The sequence below is a fragment of the Melanerpes formicivorus genome, unplaced genomic scaffold, assembly GCF_026170545.1.
Source record: "Melanerpes formicivorus ecotype bairdi unplaced genomic scaffold, bMelFor1.0.p_v2 SCAF_64, whole genome shotgun sequence".
In the NCBI taxonomy this organism is placed as follows: domain Eukaryota; kingdom Metazoa; phylum Chordata; class Aves; order Piciformes; family Picidae; genus Melanerpes; species Melanerpes formicivorus.
In genome coordinates this window covers 3,348,815-3,361,457 of record NW_027142416.1, presented here as the reverse complement: position 1 = coordinate 3,361,457, position 12,643 = coordinate 3,348,815, and the positions used below count along the sequence as shown (strand labels likewise).

The 12,643-nt window shown below is 49.7% G+C and overlaps 1 protein-coding gene across 1 annotated transcript in view; it reads left to right on the top strand.

Annotated features, from left to right (window-relative positions):
* Positions 1-12,643, top strand: part of PAWR (pro-apoptotic WT1 regulator) — a 104,320-nt gene that overhangs the window by 74,981 nt on the left and 16,696 nt on the right. The window contains exon 4 of the mRNA XM_068162429.1: positions 6,768-6,802. Coding sequence (XP_068018530.1) covers positions 6,768-6,802 — 35 coding nt within the window. The remainder of the gene's footprint in view (positions 1-6,767; positions 6,803-12,643) is intronic.

The window sequence follows — 12,643 nt, the reverse complement described above, 5'->3', positions numbered from 1 at the left end:
CTTCACCTGGTTGAACCTCATCAGGTTCCTCTCTGCCCAGCTCTTAGTTTGTCCAAGTCTCTCTGAATGGCCTCGCAGTCTTCAGATGTCTCAGCCAAGCCAACCCAGTTTGGTACTGGCAGCAAATTTAAGGATGAGATGAAACTGCTGGAATCTCTTCGCATACATTAGAGTCAGATGAACTTATCAGTCATTGCTGACTGTCTTAAAGCTAAAATTCAGGATGTTGCAGTCCTCTGTGTAGGAGCTCCGATAGGCAAATCCTTAAATAACAATAGTGGAGGGCAGGATGAAATCCTTTAAAGCTGCCCCATGTTAGATTTGTGTCCCCTTAAACTCACTAAGCTGAGAGAAGAATGCAGATGGAAAACTCAAGACAAGCAGACCAGAAGCATAGATTCATTAGGACTGGAAGGAATCTCAGGAAGTCTGTATTCCAACCCTTGTGGACAAAGCAGGGTCAGCTCTAGCAAATTGCTCAGGACTATGGCCAGTTGGGGTTTTTTTTTTTTATTATCTCCATGGAGAGGAACTCCATAACCTCTCTAGGCAACCTGTTTCAATGTTTAATCTCCCAGTAAAAAGTTATTTCTTGAATCTAAGTGAATTTCCTGTGTACTAGTTTCTGTCTCTTGTCTTTCCATTGTGCCCTTTGTCTGGGCACAATTCTTTACACCATTAGGTGTGTATATACATGTTGGCAAGACACCTCCTGAGCATTCCCTTCTCCAGCACTCTGGGCTTCTCCTCATGTCAGATGCTCCAGACCTTTGATCATCTGTGTGGCCCTTCACTGGAGCCTCTCCAGTATGTCTTTCTCACAGAGAGGAGCCCAGAACTGTATCCTCCACTCCAACTGTGGTCTCACCAGAGGGAGAGGGGAGCAGAGGGCAAGGGAGGTGATTCTCTTCCCCTACTCTGCTCTGGTGAGACCCCACGTGGAGCACTATATCCAGTCATGGAGCCTCTATTACAGGAAGGATCTGGAGGTGCTGGAAGGTGTGCAGAGAGGGGCCACAAGGATGAGCAGAGGGCTGGAGCTGCTCTGCTATGGAGACAGACTGAGAGAGTTGGGGTTGTTCAGTTTGGAGAGGAGAAGGCTTTGAGAAGACCTGCTTGTGGCCTTCCAGTATCTGAAGGGGGCTACAAGAAAGCTGGGGAGGGACTTTTGAGGGTGTCAGGGAGTGATAGGACTAGGGGGAATGAAACAAAACTAGAAATGGGTAGATTGAGATTGGATGTTAGGAAGAAGTTGTTCCCCACGAGGGTGGTGAGAGACTGGCACAGGTTTCCCAGGGAGGTGGTGGAAGCTTCACCCCTAGAGGTTTCTAAGGCCAGGCTGGATGTGGCTGTGAGCAGCCTCCTGTAGTATGAGGTGTCCCTGGCCATGGCAGTGGGGGTTGGACCTGGGTGATGCTTGAGGTCCCTTCCAACCCTGACAGTTCTATGGTTCTATGATCACTTCCCTTGACCTGCTGGCAGCGCAGCATTGAGGATACCATTTGCCGCCTTTGCTGCGAGGGCACATTGATGACTCTTGTTCAAGTTGGTGTCCACCAGGATGTCTCTACCTGGACTACCAGGTCTTTTTCTCCACAGCAGCTTTTGAACAGGTCCACAGCCTGTCCTGGTGCTTGAGGTGGTTCCTCCCCAAGTGCAAGACTTTGCATTTCCCTTTTTTTGAACTTCTGTTGGCCAGTTTTCCAGCTGATCAGTTTCCCTCTGGATGGCAGCATGGGCATCTGTTGTATAGTTAGCCACACATCCATATTTTGTGTACACACATCCATATTTTGTGTACACTGTGAACTTGCTAGGAGCATACTTTTTCCCATCATTCAGATCACTGATGAGGACATTAAACTGTGCTGGCCCCTGTGTCAGACACTGCAAAGTGACTGGCATCCAGCTGGACTTCATTCTGCTGATCATAACCTTTTGAGTCACTTTGCACTGCACCTTAGAGTCTATTTACCTGGTCTGTATTTCAGGACTTTGCTCATACGTGTTAGATGGGAAGGTGTTGAAAGCCTTCTTAAAGTCAGGATAAGCCTCCTCTGCTCTCCCTTCATCCACTGAGCCAGTCAGCTTCTTACAGTAGGCTCCAAGATCAGTCAGGCCTGATTTTTCCCCTTCATATATCCTGCTGAGGGGCTTAGGTAAGGACTGGCCTTACTGGATCTTCCTTCTTGAAGACAGGAGTGGCATTTGCTTCCTCCCAGACCTTGGAAACCTCCCCCTGCTGCTGTGTCCTTTCAAAGATAACATACTCTTAGTAAACATTAAAAATAGCATTGATGCCCTTTAAAATTCTGTTTCCTTGCCCTTTTAGAGGTAAAACGAGGCTGGTGTTGCCCAGCTGGGAGCTGCTCCTCCTCAGATGCTGTCAGCAATGATAAAAGAGTTATCAGTGTTAAAGGAGCAGCAATTTTACACCCCTTTGTGGGTTTCTTTAAATAAACTCCCTTGTGCTAGGAAAAGCGTAGCACCTACTGCAGAAGTTCAAAATGCTTCCTGGAGTCAAATAACATTTAAGATTTTCAATAATAAAATAATAATCCTTTGGATCCTGTTTTCTTTTTTTTTTTTTACCTTGTGTGCTTCCTTACCAAGCTGTTAATGAAATGACTAGTGAAGGTTAGTCTAATGATTTGTAGGATTCCCAGAGTGGAGAGAATTCTTTCATCTTGAGAATTCACTGGCTCCTTTGTCTGTACTTAGTAATAGAAGGAGTCAGAATTTCCTGCTTTGTCATTATTTTCACAGTATCACCAAGGTTGGAAGAGACCTCAAAGATCATCAAGTCCAACCTGTCACCACAGACCTCATGACTAGACCATGGCACCAAGTGCCACATCCAATCCCCTCTTGAACACCTCCAGGGATGGTGACTCCACCACCTCCCTGGGCAGCACATTCCAATGGTGAATGACTCTCTCAGTGAAGAACTTTCTCCTCACCTCCAGCCTAGACTTCCCCTGGCACAGCTTGAGACTGTGTCCTCTTGTTCTGGTGCTGGTTGCTAGAGAGAAGAGACCAACTCCCTCCTGGCTATAACCCCCCTCAGGTAGTTGTAGAGAGCAATGAGGTCTCCCCTGAGCCTCCTCTTCTCCAGGCTAAACAACCCCAGCTCCCTCAGCCTCTCCTCACAGGGCTGTGCTCAAGGCCTCTCCCCAGCCTCCTTGTCCTTCTCTGGACACGTTCAAGTGTCTCAATGTCCTGCTTAAGCTGAGGGGCCCAGAACTGGACACAGGACTCAAGGTGTGGCCTAACCAGTGCAGAGTCCAGGGGTACAATGACTTGGGTACCAGCCCTCATGAACCAAGGGGTTCAGGAGGGTTGGACCTACTTCAAACAGGAGCTCTTGAAGGCACAGGAATTGGCGGTTCCCATGTGCCGGAAGGCAAGCCGGCGGGGAAGGCGACCAGCCTGGATGAGCAAGCAGCTCCTGGAGGATTTAAGGGGGAAGAGGAGGCTGTATCACCTTTGGAAGGAGGGGAAGGCTTCTCGAGGTATGTTCAAGGAAGCTGTTAGATTATGTAGGAATAAAATTAGGGAGGCTAAGGCCCAGCTGGAACTGAAGCTGGCCACCTCAGTCAAAGATAATAAAAAGCATTTTTATAAATATATTAACAATAAGAAGAAGGGCAGGAAGAACCTGAACTCCCTAGTGGACCTGGAGGGGAACACAGTTACTGAGGATGAGGATAAAGCTGAGGTCCTGAACACCTTCTTTACCTCAATGTTTAACAGCAAGGCAGGAGTTCAGGACGAGTGGTCTCCGGAGCTGGGCGTTGGGGTCGGGGAGCAGAGTAATACCCTGGAAATCCATGAGGAGTTAGTTCGGGACCTGCTGAGCCACTTGGATATCCACAAGTCCATGGGACCAGATGGGATCCATCCTAGGGTGCTGAGAGAGCTGGCGGATGTGCTAGCTAGGCCACTCTCCATCATTTTCCTCCAGTCCTGGCTCACTGGTGAGGTCCCAGATGACTGGAAACTGGCCAACGTGGTCCCCATCCACAAGAAGGGTCGGATGGAGGAACCTGGAAACTACAGGCCAGTCAGCCTGACCTCAGTGCCAGGGAAAGTGATGGAGCAGATTATCCTGGCAGCAATAACTGCGCACCTGAAGGATGGCCAAGGGCTCAGGTCCAGCCAACATGGATTCAGGAAGGGCAGATCCTGCCTCTCCAACCTGATCTATTTCTATGATCAGGTGACCCGCCTGGTGGATGTGGGGAGGCCTGTGGATGTGGTCTACCTAGACTTCAGCAAGGCCTTTGACACCGTCCCCCACAGCAAACTGCTGACTAAGCTGTCAGCCCGTGGATTGGACCATTACACTCTGTGCTGGGTTAGGAACTGGCTGGAGGGCCGGGCCCAGAGAGTGGTCGTGAACGGTGCCACATCCAGCTGGAGGCCAGTCACCAGTGGTGTCCCCCAGGGATCACTGCTGGGCCCTGTCCTCTTCAACATATTCGTTGATGATCTGGATGAAGGGGTAGAGTCAGTCATCAGCAAGTTTGCAGATGACACAAAGTTAGGGGCAGATGTTAGTCAATTAGAGGGTAGAAAGGCTCTGCAGAGGGACCTCGACCGACTGGACAGATGGGCAGAGTCCAATGGGATGGCTTTCAACAAGTCCAAGTGCCGAGTGCTGCACTTTGGCTATGGCAATCCCATGCAGAGCTATAGGCTGGGGTCGGAGTGGCTGGAGAGCTCCCAGACAGAGAGGGACCTGGGTGTGCTGATCGACAGCCACCTGAATATGAGCCAGCAGTGTGCTCAGGTGGCCAGGAGGGCCAATAGCATTCTGGCCTGCATTAGGAATAGTGTGGCCAGCAGGAGCAGGGAGGTCATAGTGCCCCTGTACTCTGCTCTGGTTAGGCCGCACCTTGAGTACTGTGTCCAGTTCTGGGCTCCTCAGTTTAAGAAGGACATTGAGACACTTGAGCGTGTCCAGAGAAGGGCAACAAGGCTGGTGAGAGGCCTTGAACACAAGCCCTATGAGGAGAGGCTGAGGGAGCTGGGATTGTTTAGCCTGGAGAAGAGGAGGCTCAGGGGTGACCTTATAGCCCTCTACAACTACCTGAAAGATGGTTGTAGCCAGGAGGGAGTTGGCCTCTTCTCCCAGGCAACCAGCACCAGAACAAGGGGACACGGTCTCAAGCTGCGCCAGGGGAGGTTCAGACTCGAGGTGAGGAGGAAGTTCTTCACCGAGCGAGTCATTCGTCATTGGAATGGGTTGCCCAGGGAGGTGGTTGAGTCATCGACCCTGGAGGCGTTCAAGGGGAGATTGGACGTGGCACTTGGTGCCATGGTCTAGTCATGGGGTCTACGGTGTCAGGTTGGACTCGATGATCCTCGAGGTCCTTTCCAACCTAAGTGATACTGTGATACTGTGATACTGTGACTTCCCTGCTCCTGCTTGCCACACTGTTCTTGATCCAGGCCAGGATGCCATTGGCCTTCTTGGCCACCTGGGCACACTGCTGCCTCATGTTTAGGCAGCTGTCAATCACCACCCCCAGGTCCCTTTCTGTTAAAAATTCTCCCCTGACTCTTTCCCTCGTATTTGTTGATGTTGGGAAGACTTTTGTCTATGACTAATAAAATAATTGGTTCCTCTTCTTGCAGCAGCCTAAAAAGGATCTGTGGGCTTTGTTTAATCTGAGCCATCGTTTGCGAGTTGAAACCTGTCTTAATGTTCCTGTGTGATCAGTCTGGTAGTGGGAAGCTACAAGCATAGCATTATTGGTGCTAATGTAGTCTGTGGTGGGTTGAAAATTCCACTCCCCCAACAAAGAATACACTGCACCTCTTTTGCTTGCTGTTCAGAAACTAACTGAAATAGTGAGAAGCAGAATAGAAATGTTTAGAACCAATGATCTAAAAATGGACTATTATAGCTTGACAAGTCACTGTCTGCCATCTGAGTACATGAAACATCCATGTACAGACTTCCAGCAGATGCCAGAAGAAGACCACTTCATTTAGCCTGGGAGAAACTGAGGTGAGCCAGGTTGCAGCACAGTGAAAAACATATCTTCCATCACCCAGCTGATATCTAAGAAATGGACCTGGACTGCTTTGCCAGCTTCAGTTTTTGTTCTGTCTGGAAGGGCAGCAGGGAGGCTGAAGGAAGTGCAGTGGTTTTGCTCTTCTGCCCTTGGACAGGCAGAAGAACAGCCATGAGAGTGCACAAGCGTTTCTGTATCAGCAGTGGCAGTGAAGGTGCGTCGCTGGCAGGCTGCATGTTCTGGATGCCGGGGGAGGTAGTAAGTGCAATGTACCCAGAAGCTGTTGTAAAGATTCACAGGATCACAGGTCACAAGATGTTAGGGGTTGGAAGGGACCTCTGGAGATCATTCAGTCCAACCCCCCTGCCAGAGAATTCAGCACAGGTCACACAGGAACACATCCAGATGGGACTGGAAAGACCCCAGAGCAGGAGATTCCACACCCTCTCTGGGCAGCCTGTTCCACTGCTCTGTGACCCTTCCAGTCAAGAAGTTCCTCCTCAGGTTGTGCTGTAGTTTCTATCCATTGCCCCTTGAACTCAGAGCTGTTGCTCAGCAGCAGTAACACTGTGATGATAATCCCGATATTCTCTCTCTTCCTGGCAGGAAAATCAAGCAAAACTGAGTGGTGCAGCAGCTGCTTTGAGTCATGAGTGTCCTACTTTTAAATGCAGCCTTCTTTTTCTATGCAATGGTAGTGTATACCAAAAACCTAATGTTAATTTTCCTTTCTCTTTCTTTTAGGACTCCTCAAGAATGGTTTCAAGCAGGTATAAAAGGTATGAGACCTTGATACACAACACATTTCTATACATGTATGACTGTGGCAGAATTGTTAGGGTTGGAAGGGACCTCAAGGATCAGCCAGTTCCAACCCCCCTGCCATGGGCAGGGACACCTCACACTACAGCAGGCTGCTCACAGACACATCCAGCCTGGCCGCGCAAACCTCCAGGCATGAGGCTTCCACCACCTCCCTGGGCAACCTGTGCCAGTCTCTCACTACCCTCATGGGGAACAACTTCTTCCTAACATCCAATCTGAAGCTATCCATTTCTAGTTTTGCTCCTTTCCCCCCAGTCCTATCACTCCCTGACACCCTCAAAAGTCCCTCCCCAACTTTCTTGTAGCTCCCTTCAGATACTGGAAGGCCACAATTAGGTCTCCTGGGAGCCTTCTCTTCTCCAGACTGAACAGCCCCAACTCTCTCAGTCTGCGCTCATAGCAGAGCAGCTCCAGCCCTCTGCTCATCCTGGTGGCCCTTCTGTGCACACCTTCCAGCACCTCCTCACTGGTGTATTTTTCACCCCTCAGACTTGTTCACCTATAGAATCATAGAATGTTTTGGGTTGCCATGAGCAGGGACATACTCCACTAGATCAGGTTGGTCAAAGCCACATCCAGCTTGACAGTGAACATTTCAGTGGTGGGGCATCCACAGCTTCTCTGGACAACCTGTTCCAGTGTGCCAGAACCCTCATTGGGAAAAAATCATGACCCTTCCTGTTATGCTTTTGATCTCTTAATATGGTGCTGTCCTTTATATTCCTGGATTCTCATAAACCCATTTGAGTCTCGTTCAACATCTTTGTGGGTGCCAAGGACAGTGGCTCTGAGTGCACCCTCAGCAAGTTTGCTGATGACACCAGGCTGTGTGGTGCAGCAGACACACTGGAGGGAAGGGAGGCCATCCAGAGGGACCTTGACAGGCTGCAGAGGTGGGCACAAGCCAAGCTCATGAGGTTCAACAAGACCAAGGGCAGGGTCCTGCATCTGGGTCAAGGCAATCCCAGGCACAAATCCAGGCTGGGCAGTGACTGGCTGGAAAGCAGCCCTGAGGAGAGAGACTTGGGGGTGCTGGTGGACGAGAAGCTCAACAGGAGCTCTCAGTGTGCACTTGCAGCCCGCAAAGCCAATCAGATCCTGGGCTGCATCAGGAGAAGTGTGGCCAGCAGGTCAAGGGAGGTGATCCTCCCCTTCTACTCAGCTCTGGTGAGACCCCACCTGGAGTACTGCATCCAGTTCTGGAGCCCCTATTACAAGAGGGATGTGGAGGTGCTGGAAGGTGTCCAGAGAAGGGCCACAAGGATGATCAGAGGGCTGGAGCACCTCTCCTATGAGGACAGACTGAAGGAGTTGGGGCTGTTCAATCTGGAAAAGAGAAGGCTCCAAGGTGACCTAATTGTGGCCTTCCAGTATCTGAAGGGGGCCTACAGGAAGGCTGGGGAAGGACTTCTCAGGATCTCAGGTAGTGATAGGACTAGGGGGAATGGAATGAAGCTGGAGGTGGGGAGATTCAGGCTAGATGTGAGGAGGAAGTTCTTCAGCATGAGAGTGGTGAAGCCCTGGAATGTGTTGTCCAGGGAGGTGGTCGAGGCCCCGTCCCTGGGGGTGTTTAAGCCCAGGCTGGATGAGGCTCTGTCCAGGCTGATCTAATGTGGGGTGTCCCTGCCCATGGCAGGGGGGTTGGAACGAGATGATCCTTGTGGTCCATTCCAACCCTGAATGAAACTATGAAACTAAGTGTGGCCAGCAGGTCAAGGGAGGGGATTCTCCCCCTCTACTCAGCTCTGGTGAGACCCCACCTGGAGTACTGCATCCAGTTCTGGAGCCCCTATTACAAGAGGGATGTGGAGGTGCTGGAAGGTGTCCAGAGAAGGGCCACGAGGATGATCAGAGGGCTGGAGCACCTCTCCTATGAGGACAGACTGAAGGAGTTGGGGCTGTTCAGTCTGGAGAAGAGAAGGCTCCGAGGTGACCTAATTGTGGCCTTCCAGTATCTGAAGGGGGCCTACAAGAAGGCTGGGGAGGGACTTCTCAGGATCTCAGGTAGTGATAGGACTAGGGGGAATGGAATGAAGCTGGAGGTGGGGAGATTCAGGCTGGATGTGAGGAGGAAGTTCTTCAGCATGAGAGTGGTGAAGCCCTGGAATGGGTTGCCCAGGGAGGTGGTTGAGACCCCATCCCTGGAGGTGTTTAAGCCCAGGCTGGATGAGGCTGTGGCCAGCCTGCTGTAGTGTGGGGTGTCCCTGCCCATGGCAGGGGATTGGAACTAGATGATCTGATCCTTGTGGTCCCTTCCAACCCTGACTGATCCTATACTATGATACTATGAGTGATGCTTTCTTTTGCTGTGGGTTTTTTTAAGTGGCTTTGTCATTGCAGAATTGGTGGGCTTACTGTCACCAGCTTGATAAGTATATAATGTATTGCTTGATTACTTTCTTATTAATTAAACCTCTTATAGCTGAGACTCCATCTTTAATTCAGTCCTTGCATGGCATTTCATTGCCATTTGTATCTGCCAAATGCTTAGTGGTGTGTGTCATAGTGGTTTGTGGCTTTTCATAAGCCTTATCTTTGCTCTGTGTTCACATGCTGCATGCACTCCCTCACTTGCCAAACCTCCCACCCCTACAGAAAGAATGCATTATTTACCAGAAAATGTCAAGGCATTTCCCTCCGTATTTACTATTCTTGCTTCTTCTCTTTTGCCTTCTCCCTCTTTTAGAGTTGTTCCTCATCAGAAGTGGCATCTCTTACCTCTCCATTGTTTTTCACTGGTTTCCATTTCTTAGCCCACCTAGATACCCTTTCCTCTCTCCCCCTTACCAGCTTATATTTAACCACTGAGGTCATAGTCATCTCTTGTAGTTCTGTTTTCTTGGAGTGTTTTCCTGGTTTGCCTCCATCCTCTATCTGACATCTAGCCCTGGGTTACTGATGCCATCCTGGGCTTTCCAGTCCCTTCCTTTTCCCTTCTCATAGATCTCTTTTCATGTCTATGCTGAGATACCCAGCCTCCTGAACCTAACAAGATGAGAGACTGAAGGGCAGAGAAAAAGGATCTGTGATTTGTGCTCTCAAGGAATTGCTACTGTCTTGGTATGTTCCAGGACACAAGGAATCTGAAGGGGGCTACAAGAAAGCTGGGGGGGAACTTTCTAGGTGTCAGGGAGTGATAAGACTGGGGGGATGGAGCAAAACCAGAAATGGGTAGATTGAGATTGGATGTTAGGAAGAAGTTGTTCCCCATGAGGGTGGGGAGAGACTGGCACAGGTTGCCCAGGGAGGTGGTGGAAGCTTCATGCCTGGAGTTTTCTGAGGCCAGGCTGGATGTGGCTGTGAGCAACCTGCTGTAGTGTGAGGTGTCCCTGCCCATGGCAGGGGGTTGGAACTGGCTGATCCTTGAGGTCCTGACAATTCTGTGATTCTATGATTCTAACTTGTGGTGGGTTGAGATTTCCTCCCCAACATTAACTTTGCCAGAGCAGCCCAGTTGGATGCAAATGAAAGCTCTATTTACAGGCAAAGCTACAGTCTGCAATGGAATGCAATGAGTATGTACAAAATATCTAGCATTTGCAATATTGACAGATATTTACAATTAATAAACAGCACAAGGACCCCCCACCCTGGCCAAAGACCAGGGGAAGCTACTAGCTCCCCCTTCTCTGCCCCCTTCACCCCCTGTACAAAAAAGGGGAGAAAGAAGCGGAAGCAGAAAAGTTAATACCAAAACAATGCAGCCAAGGTCAAGCAGAAGCAACTTAGGATCTCTCAAGAGTGAAGAAGTGAGAAGAGAGAGAACTTGTTTTGGTACAACCAATCTCATGGGAGGTATCACAGTATCACCAAGGTTGGAAGAGACCTCAAAGATCATCGAGTCCAACCTGTCACCGCAGACCTCATGACTAGACTATGGCACCAAGTGCCACATCCAATCCCCTCTTGAACACCTCCAGGGATGGTGACTCCACCACCTCCTGGGCAGCACATTCCAATGACTAATGACTCTCTCAGTGAAGAACTTTCTCCTCACCTCCAGCCTAAAGTTCCCCTGGTGCAGCTTGAGACTGTGTCCTCTTGTTCTGGTGCTGGTTGCCTGGGAGAAGAGACCAACCCCCCCCGGCTACAACCACCTTTCAGGTAGCTGTAGAGAGCAATGAGGTCACCCCTGAGCCTCCTCTTCTCCAGGCTAAACAACCCCAGCTTCCTCAGCCTCTCCTCACAGGGCTGTGCTCAAGGCCTCTCACCAGACTTGTTGCCCTTCTCTGGACACATTCAAGTGTCTCAATGTCCTTCTTAAACTGAGGGGCCCAGAACTGGACACAGTGCTCAAGGTGCAGCCTAACCAATGCATAGTCCAGGGGCACAATGACTTCCCTGCTCCTACTGGCCACACTGTTCTTGATGCAGGCCAGGATGCCATTGGCCTTCTTGGCCACCTGAGCACACTGCTGCCTCATGTTTAAGCGGCTGTCAATCAGCAAGGCAGGTGTATCTCTCCAATGGGATGGTTTAGAACTATCTTTGTTTTCCTTTTTACACCCAGTGGTGATTTATTTACATTTTGCTACTTTTCTGCTCAAGAGCTGTGAAAAATTTTAAAGGCATAGCCTAAAACTACCACAGAATGGCACAGATTGTGCTGCACTGGCTGCTTTGCCATGTATGGAGGCAGCAATCCCTGGTTAAACATTTCTCTGACATTGCTGAGAAACCAGTTTCACTGAGTGTCTGCTGAGTGGCAGACATGTTTACAAATGGACTCTGCTGGCTGATCTTGTGTTGTTCCACTTCTCTTCTGGCTGGCTTGGACAAACTGAGCCTGGTTCCTTATGCAGTAAAGTAAATAAAAGTTTGGGATGAGGCTCTCAGTCTATAATTGTAGTCTGTTCTCTGAATTTAAGTTAAAAATGCCCACATTTACACCCCTGAAGTCTGTGGAGGGCTTTTTTTGGTAGCCTCTCAAGCCCAAATGCAGTCTGAGTACAGGGCAGATTGAGAGTGGCTCTGAGGAAAGAGATGGGTGTAGTGAGTCCAGAGGAGGCTATAAAGGGCTGGAGCACTTCTGCTATGAGGATAGGCTGAGGGAGCTGAGGTTGTTCAGTCTAGAAAAGAGAAGATTCCAGGGGGCCTTCCAATACCTGAAGGGATCCTACAGGAAGGCTGAAGAGGGACTTCTCATGAGGATGTCCAGCAGTAGGACAAGGGGGATTGTTTTAAGCTGAGGGAGAGTAGCTCTAGACTGGAACTTAGGAAGAAGGTCTTCAGTACAAGGGTGGTGGAACTCTGGAATAGGCTGGCCAGCAAGGTTGTGGATCCCTGCTCCCTGGGGGCATTCAAGGCCAGGTTGGATGAGGCCTTGGAGCAGCCAAATCTAGTCTCTGAGAGAGAGCCAAGTCTCAGAGCTGTCCTTGTCCATGTCAGGGAGGTGGGAGTAGATGATCTCTAAGGTCCTTTCAACCTGAGCCATTCTATTATTCTATGACTACCTGCATAAAATATTTTCAAAAGAGGGTGATGGTTCTGTTGTGACCTGGACTGGTACTGTAAGATCTATTAAATGCATGACCAGAATCTTCAAGGCTCTGTTGACATGAAGGCCAGAGGACATACTCATGACAGTAATGGGACTTGTGATCAGCCATTTGTCCTGACTGTGAGCTTCCTGTCTTAAACTCTGTGTGTGTGTCCTTTGGTTGTCCTAGTACACAACAACTTCCTCACCTGTCCTTTTCCTCTCAGCTTTCCTTAGTGTGACGCACCTCACCTTGACCATTCCAAACTCCTGTTACTGCAGCTGGGTCTAACAGTTTATGCGCTTACTTTAAAGC